Source organism: Triticum dicoccoides, unplaced genomic scaffold (assembly GCF_002162155.2).
Source record: "Triticum dicoccoides isolate Atlit2015 ecotype Zavitan unplaced genomic scaffold, WEW_v2.0 scaffold85412, whole genome shotgun sequence".
Lineage (NCBI taxonomy): Eukaryota > Viridiplantae > Streptophyta > Magnoliopsida > Poales > Poaceae > Triticum > Triticum dicoccoides.
The window spans coordinates 47,151-62,425 of NW_021305159.1; the positions used below are offsets into that span (position 1 = coordinate 47,151).

The window sequence follows — 15,275 nt, forward strand, 5'->3', positions numbered from 1 at the left end:
GATCACCATCGTCACCGGCACGACACCTTGATCTCCATCATAGCATCGTTGTCGTTACGCCATCTACTGCTTCTACGACTATCGCTACCGCTTAGTGATAAAGTAAAGCAATTACAGGGCGTTTGCATTTCATACAATAAAGCGACAACCATATGGCTCCTGCCAGTTGCTGATAACTTTGGTTACAAAACATGATCATCTCATACAATAAAATATAGCATCACGTCTTTACCACATCACATCACAACATGCCCTGCAAAAACAAGTTAGACGTCCTCTACTTTGTTGTTGCAAATTTTACGTGGCTGCTACGGGCTGAGCAAGAACCGTTCTTACCTACGCACCAAAACCACAACGATAGTTCGTCAGGTGATGTTTTAACCTTCTCAAGGACCAGGCGTAGCCACACTCGGTTCAATTAAAGTTGGAGAAACTGACACCCGCCAGCCACCTATGTGCAAAGCATGTCGGTAGAATCAGTCTCGCGTAAGTGGACGCGTAATGTCGGTTCGGGCCGCTTCATCCAACAATACCACCGAACCAAAGTATGACATGCTGGTAAGCAGTATGACTTGTATCGCCCACAACTCACTTGTGTTCTACTCGTGCATATAACATCTACGCATAAAACCAGGCTCGGATGCCACTGATGGGGAACGTAGTAATTTCAAAAAATTTCCTACGCAGACGCAAGATCATGGTGATGCATAGCAACGAGAGGGGAGAGTGTTGTCCATGTACCCTCGTAGACCGAAAGCGGAAGCGTTAGAACAACACAGTTGATGTAGTCGTACGTCTTCACAACCCGACCGATCAAGCACCGAAACTACGGCACCTCCGAGTTCTAGCACACGTTCAGCTCGATGACGATCCCCGTACTCCGATCCAGCAGAATGTCGGGGAAGAGTTCTGTCAGCATGATGGCGTGGTGACGATCTTGATGTTCTACCGTCGCAGGGCTTCGCCTAAGCACCGCTACAATATTATCGAGGAGGACTATGGTGGAGGGGGGCACCGCACACGGCTAAGAGATCAAGAGATCAATTGTTGTGTCTATGGGGTGCCCCCCTCCCCCGTATGTAAAGGAGTGGAGGAGGGGGCCGGCCAAGGGGGGTGGCGCGCCCTAGGGGGGAGTCCAACCCCCACCGGGAGTAGGACTCCCCCCTTTCCTATTATGAGAGGGAGAGGGAAGGAAGAGGAGGGAGGGAGGAAGGAAAGGGGGGCCGACCCCCCTCCCAATTCGGATCGGGCTTGGGGGGGGGGGCTCCTTTGCTCCTCTCCCCTCCTTTCCACTAAGGCCCAATAAGGCCCATATACCTCCCGGGGGGGGGTTCCGATAACCTCCTGGAGCTCCGGTATTGTCCCAATCTCACCAGAACCTTTCCGGTGTCCAAATATAGTCGTCCAACATATCGATCTTTATGTCTCGACCATTTCGAGACTCCTCGTCATGTCTGTGATCACATCCGGGACTTCGAACAACCTTCGGTACATCAAAACACATAAACTCATAATAAAACTGTCAACTAAACCTTAAGCGTGCGGACCCTACGGGTTCGAGAACTATGTAGACATGACCGAAACACGATTCCGGTCAATAACCAATAGCGGAACCTGGATGCTCATATTGGCTCCTACATATTCTACGAAGATCTTTATCAGTCAAACTGCATAACAACATATGTTGTTCCCTTTGTCATCGGTATGTTACTTGCCCGAGATCTGATCGTCGGTATCCCAATACCTAGTTCAATCTCATTACCGGGAAGTCTGTTTACTCGTTATGTAATGCATCATTCTGTAACTAACTCATTAGCTACATTGCTTGCAAGGCTTATAGTGATGTACATTACCGAGAGGGCCCAGAGATACCTCTCCGACAATCGGAGTGAGAAAACCTAATCTCGAAATACGCCAACTCAACATGTACCTTTGGAGACACCTGTAGAGCTCCTTTATAATCACCCAGTTACATTGTGACGTTTGGTAGCACACAAAGTGTTCCTCCGATAAACGGGAGTTGCATAATCTCATAGTTGTAGGAACATGTATAAGTCATGAAGAAAGCAATAGCAACATACTAAATGATCAAGTGCTAAGCTAACGGAATGGGTCATGTCAATCACATCATTCTCCTAATGATGTGATCCCGTTAATCAAATGACAACTCATGTCTGTGTTTAGGAAACATAACCATCTTTGATTAATGAGCTAGTCAAGTAGAGGCATACTAGTGACTTTAAGTTTGTCTATGTATTCACACATGTATCATGTTTCCGTTTAATACAATTCTATCACGAATAATAAACATTTATCATGATATGAGGAAATAAATAATAACTTTATTATTGCCTCTAGGGCATATTTCCTTCAATTTCAAACCTAAGTAAGCTAATTATGCCATTTTTTACATAAGTAAGCCAAGTGTATGTTGATAACCCACAAGTATACGGGATAGTTGTAGCCTCTTTCGATAAGTAAGAGTGTCGAACCCAACGAGGAGCTAAAGGTAGAACAAATACTCTCTCAAGTCCTATCGGCCACTGATACGACTCTACGCACGCTTGACGTTCGCTTTACCTAGAACAAGTATGAAACTAGAAGTACTTTGTAGGTGTGATAGGATAGGTTTGCAAGATAATAAAGAGCACGTAAATAAAAACTAGGGGTTGTTTAGATAAAGATGGAATAAAGTAAGTATTAGTAGAGAGCTTTTTGTTACGAGAAAGTTATTTGTCCAAGGCAATCGATAACTAGACCGGTAATCACTATTGCAATTTTATTTGAGGGAGAGGCATAAGCTAACATACTTTCTCTTCTTGGATCATATGCACTTATGATTGGAACTCTGGCAAGCATCTGCAACTACTAAAGATTCATTAAGGTAAAAACCAACCATAGCATTAAAGTATCAAGTCCTCTTTATCCCATACGCAAACAACCTACTTACTCGGGTCTCTGCTTCTGTTCACTCACGCCACCCACCATAAGCAAATCATGAACATATTGCAAACCCTACAACGGGAATCCATCACGCTTGCGCGACACGGAGAGCACCATATGACAACACCAATAATAAAACATGCAACTCAAACCAATCACGATCATCAATTAACCCATAGGACAAAACGGATCTACTCAAACATCATAAGATAGCTATACATCATTGGGAAATAATATATAGCGTTGAGCACCATGTTTAAGTAGAGATTACAGCGGGTAAGAGAGGGGTTACACCGCTACATAGAGGGGGGAAGAGTTGGTGATGAAGGTGGTGAAGTTTTTGGTGAAGATCGCAGTGATGATGATGGCCCCCGGCGGCGTTCCGGCGCCACCAGAAGCAAGGGGGAGAGAGCCCCCCTTATTCTTCTTCTTCCTTGACCTTCTCCCTAGATGGGAGAAGGGTTTCCCCTCTGGTCCTTGGCTCCCATGGCGTGGGAGGGGCGAGAGCCCCTCCGAGATTGGATCTATCTCTCTGTCTCTCTCTGTTTCTGCGTTCTCTGATTCTGCCCCTTCACCGTTTCTTTTATATCCGGAGATCCGTAACTCCGGTTGGGGTGAATCTTTCGCCCAGATCTTTCTCATAAAATTAGATTTCTTGCGGCAAAAGAAGAGCGTCAACCGCCTTATGGGGGGGCCCAGGAGAGTCCAGGGCGCGCCTGCCTCCCTAGGGCGCGCCCCCCTATCTCCTAGCCCCCTCGGGCATCGTCTCGCGTTGATTTTACTTCCCAAAAATCACAAATATTCCAAAATAATTCTCCGTCCGTTTTTATCCTGTTTGGACTCCGTTTGATATGGGGTTTCTGCGAAACATAAAACATGCAACGGACAGGGACTGGCACTGGGCACTGGATCAATATGTTAGTCCCAAAAAATAGTATAAAAAGTTGCCAAAAGTATATGAAAGTTGTAGAATATTGGCATGGAACAATAAAAAATTATAGATACGACGGAGACGTATCATATGTCATTATTGAGCTAACCTAGGTAACTAAGCATATTAGAGATAACTTAGCATGTTAGAGCTAACTTAGGTCATTTTGGAGGAAACAAAGCTAAGTATAGATCATTTTGGAGCTAAGTAAGCTAATTAGGTCTTTATGCATTTGGTAAGCAAAACACTAGAGAAAACTTACCGTCATCACGGAGGTGAAGCACCGCCGTGGCTCGTGCCGGTACCACCACCTTGAGAAGGACCGTGTGATGCTTGTCTGGAGGCACGCTGCACCAAAGATCATTTGCAATGTCTCGTTAGCATGACTACACTCAAATGTTAATACTAGTAATAATGACCATTCAAATTAAACTCACCGTGGTCCCGGAAGCAATCTCTGGCATCGGCGGAGGGGTCTGGCCGGCCTTCTGGCACACAGACTGCACATTTGGTTTTCACGGGTCAGTCATACTAGTTAGTAATGAAACGAACATTAAGTGCATGATTTGGCTAATATGCAGAATAAACTTACCACGAGGAGCTCGTAGATGGCCCGGTTCTGCATGTAATTTCGTGCCCTCTCTTCCTCCCTCCCCGACCTCTCTGGTGGGCAACGACGCTAATGAAGAAGCGCCCATTGGTGAAGCAATGCCCACGTACAACGCTTTTCAGAGAGGTACGACGGAATGGAAGTACCACTCCCACCACGCTGAGGACCAGCGCCCACCATGGTGCGGCTGTTGTCGTAGCTTAAGATGCACACGTGCCCGAGCTGAAGGTCATCAGCGCGGGTGAACTTCTTCCATCCGTTCTTCGCGCACGGATGGAAGCAATTCACCCACTCTCATGAGCTTCAGCTCAGGGACGTCATCGTCTTAAGCTACGACACCAGTCGGTCAACACTCGGACCGGAAGATCCTCGACCATCGACCCCTAGACCCTCGCCTCCTCGCCCCCCGATCCTCGACCCTCTGCCCCGACCCTCGACCCCTTGGCGACCGGCGATCCTCACCCCGGTTCCGTCGATGCCGACGCACCCCTAACCTTGACCCGGTTCCATCGGTGCCGACGCACCCCTAACCTCTCTTCTTCTTCTTCCGCCTCTTCTTCTTCTTCTTCCTCCTCCTCTTCTTCTTCTTATTTTGTTTTTTTCATCTTTCTTCTTTCTTCTTAACTGAACCTAAACTAAACTAAATATAAACCTAAACCTAAAAAACAGAAGAAAAAAAACTAATCTCAACCTAAACTACACTAACTAAACCTAAAAAACAGAAAAAAAAACCTAATCTAAACTTCTATTCCTCCCTCTATTCTTCTTCTTCTTTTTTCCATCTTCTTCTTCCTTCTTCTTTCTTTCTTTCTTCTTCTTTCTTTCTTTCTTTCTTTCTTCTTCTTCTTCTTCTTCTTCTTCTTCTTCTTCTTCTTCTTCTTCTTCTTCTTCTTCTTCTTCTTCTTCTTCTTCTTCTCCTCCCTCCTCCTCCTCTTCCTCCCTCCTCCTACTCTTCTTCTTCTTCTTCTTCTTCTTCTTCTTCTTCTAAACTAAAACTAAAACTAAACTAAACTAAGTAGTGTACACCTCATTGCAAATTTTTTTTATTTTTTTTTATTTGTGCTAGATCTCTGTGTCAATGGCGCAACGGGTCATCTAATATTATAAATCATACAAGAGCCAAAGTCCATTTCATATGCTCCCTGCGAGATCGATACTCTTATTTCGAAAATGATACAACTAAACTCTTTGTACTTGCAGGCCATCACAATCCTATTTGGCTCGACTAGTTTCCTTACCCTTTGCACTCATTGACTTTGCTCAGTTTTCACTATACTCAAGTCGAAGTAGCGCATCACCAAGGACGCGACAAGCAAATTTTTGCCCACTTATCATCGTATCCAGATCAAAACACGACGCACCATCAAGGGGGTGACTGACCTGACCCTTGCTTATTTAACACATGACCCGTATTTATATATGACACGTCACTAAGAGAGTTACGCGGCAATGGTTTCCTTTTGACTCCATAAAGAGCGTTTGAGTTTTGACGTTGGATCTTCAAGCCTATCACAACCCTCCTCAACTATTTCAAGTTATTATAAAAAGTATATGCTTGTAAAAGATGTTTGGTATTGTAAAAATCGTTCATAGACTTGAGAAATGTGCTATGTATTATTATTTTTGTTTAATTAAAAATGTTAATGTGATTAAAAAACGAGTTCCAATTTTTTTGCGCAATTTTAAAGGTGTTCATGTATTTTATTTTTCTACGTGTTCACATTTTTCTGAAAATTTGTTCTCAAATTTTTAGAAAATCTTCATCTATTTTTTAAAATGCTCTCACCATTTGAAAAAAAATGTTCATGTACTTTAGGAAAATGTTAGCACATTTTGAAATTTGACTTATCTTTTTTTAAGTTCCATTGAAAAAGAACTGAAAAATAGTAAAAAAATAGCAGAAAAAAATTAATGGAAACTAAAAATAGAACAATAAAATACATTAAAACCGATGAAGTAAAAAAACACCAAATTTAATGTTGGACAAAAAACATATACTCATATATAAAAAAAAGGAAAAGAAAAAAAGGGAAGCCCATAGGAGATAGCGCGTGGAAGATCAGTGCTTTGTGGGCCGCATGTACCAAGTAGCGCTCCGGAGTCCCGGTATATATAGGTGCCCAGGAAAGCCGATAACCCTAAGTACCTCTCCCGCACCTCTCCTCCTTCCCGTCGGCACCGCCGCCATCTTTGCTAGGTCTTCCTCCAGATCCAACTCACAGCTTCCATGCCCATAGGTACCGCCGCAACCACCATGCCCACCGTTGCCTCCTGGATCCTCCTCCATGTCCATGCCACCGTCCGCCAACCTCCCAAAAACGCCTCCGCCGTCGCCCACTCGAGCAATAACGAGAAAATATATGCTTCCCTTCTCCGCCAGCGCCCGCCGGTTCCCTCCAATCTGTACGTGTACTGCGCAGACGGCACATTCGGAGAGACCCCCCGCGTGCTGTCAATGGTGGACGACATCATCCTCTTCCACGCATACATCGGTCCTGCGTTCCCCTCCCCCAAGCCATGGAAGGGGGACTTCTTCATATACCGGTCTGACTCCAATCGACGGTCTCTGGAGCGTCTACCGCACCCCCAAGGTATGATCGGAAGGGACGATCCATTCGGCATCTTTCCCCGAGAGGGCGACCGCTACACAATCGCGGCGCTGTTACCCAGCATATCCTCTATGTACGATTTTGAACTCCACCTCTTCGACTCGGAGACTCGGATTTGGAGCAGGAAGAATCTGACTGTTGGGTCGCGACAGGAAAGGTTCAAGGTTGATATCCCCATCAACATAAGTCAGATCTTACACCATAACACATCCACTGTGATCACTCTTGGAGGCTCCATGTGCTGGGTTGATCTTTGGCGTGGTATATTGTTCTGTGACATGCTCTCCGAGAAACATGCACTCACAGGTGTTCCACTGCCACTGCCATTGATCTACTATTCTGGTGATAGAAGCAAGATCCTAGGACCTGCGAAGTGTCACCGTAGCATTGCTTTTCTTGATGGATGCACCAGGCTCGTTGAGGTGAATTCTGATGTCAGTATTGCCGAAGGAACTGAATTTGGTTGTGGCCGAACTGAAGACTGGACGATTACCACATGGTACAACAATAATGTGCATAATAATTCTTATGATGATTGGCATCCGGACATCACACTAAAAGCTTCCAACATCATCCTGGGCAACCACTCCGTGAAGCTGCCGTTAGGCTTGCAGTACCTTTTTGTTTCTGACCCAACTATTTGCATGAACAATAGGGATGGCTATATTGTTTACCTGACTGCCAGGGAGAAGTATATGCATTCTAAGTCATGGATTATTGCTATTGATTTGAAAAAGCGCAAGGTGCAAAGTGTGGTTCTGTCTGGTCCTGTACCTCCGCCAATGCCGCGCATTGACACTAACTACTGCACTTGTAGTATCTCCAAGTACTGTACCAGCACTTCAACAGGTAATTATTACGTCTGCCTGTTTCTAATTAATTGATTTCATGATGTACACCCTTTCATCACCTCTTTCGGAACAATTAGTAAGAGTTCTGTAATTGATTAGTGGCACTGATTATTTAATTGGATCTTTTTATACGGCTATGCTATGCACATAAGCCTTTTGATTGTTTGTCTCTTTGTTTAGTGAACTTCAATCTCTGCAAGTATGTGAAAAATATGAATATATTGTATAACAACCTAGCTGTTCAGATGCTTCAGTAGACCCTAATCTGTTTAGTGAACTTCAATCTCTGCAAGTATGTGAAAAATATGAATATATTGTATAACAACCTAGCTGTTCAGATGCTTCAGTAGACCCTAATCTGTTTAGTGAACTTCAATCTCTGCAAGTATGTGAAAATATGAATATATTGTATAGACAACCTAGCTGTTCAGATGCTTCAGTAGATCCTAATCTGATTAGTTGGTTGGTTGTTTCTTCAAGCATTTAACTCCAAAGAGTTTATTTTATTTCATTGGATGCAGTATCAGGTGGTACTTAAGATGCTGAGCAGTCGTGTGGCAGTAAATTCAATGTACGATGTCTACAAGTTCCTGGTGGCTGAGATTGAGGAATGCATGTGTTTATCACTTACTACATTCCAAACAATATATTGTTCTCCTGGTCCTGCTTGACATCATATATCTATCCTAATTAGCTATATCCTATGTAGTGAACTGGTTAATTATTATTGGCAGTGAACTGATTACTTGTTCTTGTTGGACATTATGTATCTTGAACATTTTGTACTAGCATGTTTATGGTTTAATTTTTTTGTTCGGTCTGCTTGGCTTTACTTTCGGTGCATGTATGCTCTTAGTTAAAACTACTTGCTCCGTACATCTGTTTGAGCATCGACTAATTTGAAACGAATTGAGTATTTATTTTCTGTGCCCTGTTTGGAATTGTATTGGTTTTACATTGGTGAGGACCATGAGGTTGCCTGATAATCAGTTGGTTTCAGATGTTATTTACGTTGGTGCAAGACCTCTCAGTTGCAAGTATTGCTGAAAAAGTTTGTGGCATTGTAACACTGCACACAAACCAATAAATTTTATGTGAAATTGATCTTGTAAATAACCAGACATTGATAGTTGATACTAGGATAATATAAAGAAACAACATTGGTTTAGATTATTAAGTATTCAGTTGACTAGCGAAGTATGTGCTATAGCTGTCAAAACTGAAACGACTAGAAACAGAAGGGGTTTATATTTTTAAGTATTCAGTATGACCAGAGGTTTAGAATTTTAAGTATCGGTTTTGCTAAAACTTCAGGTAAGAATATTTTTGGTCTCTCTTCACTTTTTTAACCATCGGATCCAATCACTTCGCAATTCGTGTTTTGTCGAGGTGGAGAGCTTCGTCGCAACGAGGCGCTGTGCCGCCGCCTATCTGTTGTTCGGTTTGTGGGTCGTTTTTTTTTTGTCGCAACATTTTTCTTGTCTCACCCGGAGGGAGAGGACCCTGTCATTGGTTTTTGTCCGCTGGGCTTGTGTGGGATTGTGACGTTGGGTCTGTTCTTTTTTCTTTTTGTCCTAGGCAACAAGGGGAGATAATTGCATCTATAATCCTCATAGTTGTTGGCGGCGTCTAACTTGGTCTTGAAGTTTGTAAAGTGCTTTAATATGGTCATGGTATATGAAAATATGTGATCAATACGGTCCCTAAGGTTAAGGGCCTGTTCGGAACACAGGTACAGAAAACATAGTAATATGTACAAGTAGAGGAATATGAAAGGAAGATAGCTGCAAAACTTTGGATAAAGAAACTTCAGGAAAGTCGCAAGAAGAGGTGTTCGGTTGTACGTAGGAAACTACAGTAAACTTTTGAGTCCAACGGTTGATAGAATATTTTATCTGATTTTTTTATGAAGCTGCGCAGGGGATTACTCTGGTCTTTCACCTCAGATACCCCACATAAATGGATTGTTTATTCCGGTCTACGCATGGCAGCGACTGTGCTCCTCGGGCTTCCGCCCAAAAATGAACTCTGGATGGATGTTCGCAATCCTGTGGAATCGGTGTGCTGATGGAAGTTTTCCTGCAGAATACTGTTTACGTTTCCTCCATCCCGAACGCCTGCAAAGCAAAGTTTCCCATAGGAATAACAATCCTACGAAATTCCCGCAGGATTCCCGTGAAGCGAACGCAGCCTAAAATGCCTGGCTCTACATGTTGCATAGGTACTGTGTATTCTATTCTGGCATATGCCACGTCAACCTGGCCCTGCTTGTCAGATGGACCCAGAATAAAGCGCGCAGGGGTAGGGGGTTCGAACCTGCGACCTGAGTGATGTCTGGAGATGCACTGCTTATATATAGTCTTTTGTATAAGAAATAGTGGGAGACATGCCCGTGCGTTGAGAACCCTCCTCTCTCACCACATGCATCGGCCTACATCATTTATTTTAAAACATGCCCTACTTGTGCTGTCGCTTATTCTCTTTATCGCCCGTGACGATGGGCCGCATTGCCCACTTGATCAAAAGATGTCCAAACGCGGTCAATCTCAAGCGCCGATTAGCTCAGCCACCACTAGGAGCATTTTTTTCTTACGAAGAACAAACAAGGGGATAAAAATCAAGCTAAGCGCATTTTTTAACAAGATCGAACAGGCGATGTCATTTACAACTACCAAGATGTATATTTGCAATAATACAAAAAATGCACAAAATAGTTGTTCCAAATATAGCACCGCCGATACAAATAAAGGATTGTGGATGAGTCAATTATTGAGTATTTGCCCAATATGGATTAAACAATTTGTCGGCGGTAAAAACAACAGATCATATGCTTAAGACATCACTAATGTTGGGTCATCTATTTAAAGTTAGTATAAAGTTGGGCCATCTATTTTGAAACGGAGGGAGTATATAATAGCATGCTAACAAAACAGGATCAGGAAAGAACAAAGCAATATTTTTCACTAACAAAGATATAAAAGTAGCTACATTATGTAGGAATTGGCTGATCAAACTTCTCTCACACAGAAGCAATCCGTAGTTCTCAAGCTCTCTACACAGGTACTCGATAGCATCTTGCTCAGCTTGAGATGAATAAGAATAGCATGTCAAAACTTCAAAGGCAAAGGAGTCAAAGAAAAAAACATGCTAAGCTATTCAAACGTCGTTATGAAATTTCTTGAACTGTTTCTCCATGTATACTTACTAAGCCAATCACTTCCATTGACTCTATCATACATATACCACATACAATCATCTTCTCTCATGTTTCCCACGACACTATTTTAACCCCACTGCATTTAAACTGTTAATAGGGAACAAAAAAACATGTATAGTGTTCTCCGGCATGAGATGGGCTCACACATCCAACAACAGAAGAGCGATCTCCATCACAGTTCGACAAAAACCAAAATACATAGTCTCATGATCCTAGATGCCATGCACCAGTTTTAATCTTGGCTCTTTTTTACAACCTATATAATCGCAAGATGAAGCAAACGCTGAAAACAACAACATTCCAGAAGAAATTGCCATGGTTATGTACATTATCAAAACCCCCCAAAATTAAATGCATCTAGTAGGAATCCATACTGTTTCTCAAAGACATACCAAACTAACTATTAGATGAACACCAAAACGTGCAAGAGCTATCCAATGAAACCATCCCTTAGCTCTGTGCAAAAATCTGATTATCATAGAGGAAATGAGCACCAATATTTATCATCTACTAAATGTAACAACAACAACCAGCTGATCTAGCTCCCTTTGCTGATTCTACAAGAGTTACATAGAAGTTGTATCTTCTTGAGACGAGATTGAAAAAAAAACACAGCGGTCGATAACTGCAAATCCAAACCAGTAGCCTCACTTGTCCGGGTTTTAGGACTATACGCCCTAGTTCCATCATTTTTTCTGCACGTTTCATGCCGGTTCACATGGTTCACAAACCCGATCATCCCCTTCCCTCCTTTTCAGATGCAAATTACCACAATATTTTCACCTAAGTTATCAACTATGTTGGTCGTATATTACCATGTTATTTACATAGAAGTCAATGAGAGGTATTTTTCAACAACTTTTTCACCCTTGGTTAAATTTAACGCGATGTCTTATGTAAGTTATCAGGTATGTGGTTCGTATATTACCGTGCTATTTTCACATAAGTAACCGGGGTATGTTTTTTTTTAATATTTTCCCCTTTGATCAAATTTACCATGGTGTTTGTAAGTAACTTATTGGGTATGCGGCTCATGTATTACCGTGCTATTTTCACATAATTTACTTGGGGTATATTTTTCAATAACTTTTCCCCCTCCTTGCTCGAAGTTCTCACGGTGTTTATACGTACTTATCAGGTATGCGGTTCATACATTACCGTGTTATTTTCACATAAGTTATTAGGAGTATGTTTTCAAGAACTTTTTCCCCTTCTTGGTCAAATTTACCATGGTATTTGTATCTAAGTTATCAGGTATATGGTTCATATATTATCATGTTATTTTCACAAAAATTACCAAGGGTATATTTTTCAATAACATTTTTCCACTATTCAAAGTTACCGCGGTGTTTGTATGTATGTTATCGGGTATCGGTTCATAAATTACTGTGCTATTTTCACATAAGTTACCGGGACTATGTTTTTGAACAACTTGTTCCCCTCCTTGGACAAAGTTACCGTGGTGTTTGACCTATGTTATCAAGTATGTTGCTCATATATTACCATGCTATTTTTATATAAATTATCCAGAGTATGTTTTCCAATAACCACATGCTATTTTTATATAATCTATGGGTCGATTCCATGAGTTTTGGGTCTTCTGTGATTTTGTTTTTTGATTCACTAGTTCCATGAATGAACAACCACATGGATTGGTCAATCTTAGCACAAGCATGATGTAGCTGACCTGGTTAGCGTGGTCAGAATTTCCCACTGACCAGGCTAGGTTATGGGACGATGCACCATGTCAGCATCACGAAGGACATGCCAAACGCGACCACAACCCGAATTCAGGTAAAATCAATCAAAGTCGATCAGCGGCAAGCCATGTTGTGCATAATGTAGCAAGCAATTCAAAAGCATGATGGTTGGTTGGTTTCTTACGGAGTACATGAAAGTGATGATCTGGAACTTGCTAGAGATGGTCTAGCCAGCGAGGTTGCACTGCACGGTGACCTGGATGAAGCTGAAGACCACACCTATGTAGAAGGTGATCACCTTGGCGCCGTCTAGCGAGACGAGCGTGCTGGCGAGCTTGGTGGCGTCGATGGCCGCCCTGAGGTTGAGCGACTCGGAGCGGGTGACTACAACGAGCACGAAGGAATGCTGGGGGATGGCCATCCGGCGGCTGGAGAAGCCCGTGTTAATGAGGCTCTCCGCCATCTGATAAGATAAAGAGAAATGTGGTTTATCAGGTTGAAACAATACAAAGTTATCGGCCAAAACAAATACAAGTTATTGTGCTGACACATCATAATTTATCATGCTAAAATGAAGTTACCATGCCAAAAAATAGAATGAGTTCAACATGTTGACAAAGTGTGATTTAAATGTGATGACACTTCAAAGTTATCAAGCTAACATATTGTTATCATGCTCAGTTTGCATAATTATCGGGTTGAAAGTAAAAAAACTGTTCAAAGCAGATCGGATTAAAAATGCTGACACGGTATAAATTATCAGGCTAAAACAATATGAATTATCAATAAAAAAATTCAAGTTACCATGTTGAAAAAATAGAATGAGTTAAATAGACTAACAAAGTGATTCTTACCATGTTGACACACTAGAATTTATTCAAACCCACATACTATAAATAATCAGGTTCAAGCCGCATAAGTCATCAAGTTGAAGTAAAACATGAGTGTTCAAACCAATTAGAGTTAAACATTTTGATACATCACAAGTTATCAGGCTGAAGTTTCATAAGTTAAAATAAAGAAGAATAAGTATTCAAAGCGGTTCGAGTTAAACTGTCGGCACGATATAATTTATCAAGCTAAATCAATATGAATTATCAGGTGGAAGTAATTGAATTACTATGCTGAAAAATAAAATGAGTTAGACAGGTTAGCAAAGTGATCGTTATCATGCTGACCCACTAGAAGTGACCAAGCTGACACTGTAAGTTATAAGGTTCAGACTTTATACTTCCTCGGAACAAAATACTTCTCATTTCAACTGGTCTCAAGGCCAAGAACAGAAGGAAACGCAAGTACCTGAATGGTCAGCCCCAAGATCGATGACGCCATGTTTGTGCAGCTTTCGGAAGGTCTTGAGGCCCTTTCACGATATGTAGCTGAAACGGTGCACGTAGATGTCAATCTCAGGCCATTGGTGATGTACATTCGATTACCACATATCACACAATCTAAGAATAGCAACCAAATGGGTTGATCGAGCAACGCACTTCAGTTCTGATGGACCCGATAGAGGATGAGCGCAATTATGGCACCATGATCAGGAACCTGTCACATACACATACAATTGAAAATAATTTATTCAGTCTCATAGGTATAATTACAAACAAGTTGAGGGCACTCATACCATGACAAAAATAGATGACAATTTGGAATTTTTTAAGACTTCTGTCCATCCAACTAGGACTTCAGAGAAGGAAATTTTCAATTTCCATAGTAACTGATTCCATGCTATATTGTTTGAACAAAATTGAGAGAGAAAAGAGGATGATTGCGCCAGTGGAAACTTTCCTTGGAATGGTCAAAGGAGGCACTCACCATAAGCTCACCTGTCCATGTAGTAGGTGGCGACGGTGGATCTTCCATTTGATGAGTGGCGGTGGTGGTCAGAGGTGACGGATGGGGCGGCGGAGGCACACGACGCGCGGGGTTGGCCCAACGATGACTTGTGGAGTCGGGGAGATGGTGGGAGGTTGGGGATAGAGAGCAGCGGCGGTGGGCATGGACGCGGCAGTTGTGCGACGGGAGGCTGACGACGGTTGTGCACCGGATCGACCGTCGCGGCACGGCAGAAGCCCGGGAGGATATGGGGGCGGGACGGCGCCGGCCAGGAGCAGGGGAGGAGATGGGTGCGTGGCGACGGCGGAGCTGAGTAGGAGAGGAAATGGGTGCGAGCGAGGAGATAAGGCTCCTGTCAGTTTTCCTTCTTCTCCTATGGAGATCGCCAGCAGCCGCATGATCACGATCAAAGCGTTCTCTATTCGTGTGGTCATTTTTGCAATCTACCACACAGTTACCACATACATATTTCGATATCCTAAACCAAAAACATCATGATGGTGAGCGGGCAGAAGCGATAGCCGCTTTATTTTTAGGAAAGTACTTCAAAACAGTCGGATGCAAACAGCCGCATT

At 42.6% G+C, this 15,275-nt stretch overlaps 1 protein-coding gene across 1 annotated transcript; it reads left to right on the forward strand.

Moving 5' to 3' along the window:
* The first annotated feature begins 6,626 nt into the window (after nt 1-6,626).
* LOC119348101 lies at nt 6,627-8,776 on the forward strand. The gene is made up of 2 exons (XM_037616472.1): nt 6,627-7,942; nt 8,466-8,776. The coding sequence occupies exons 1-2, from the start codon at nt 6,712-6,714 to the stop codon at nt 8,480-8,482; spliced, it is 1,248 nt and encodes a 415-aa protein (XP_037472369.1). The 5' UTR covers nt 6,627-6,711; the 3' UTR covers nt 8,483-8,776.
* The last annotated feature ends 6,499 nt before the right edge of the window (nt 8,777-15,275 follow it).

What these genes read in the sequence shown, in the direction of transcription:
- LOC119348101 (XM_037616472.1), top strand. Translation starts at nt 6,712, where the DNA reads ATGCCCATAGGTACCGCCGCAACCACCATGCCCACCGTTGCCTCCTGG.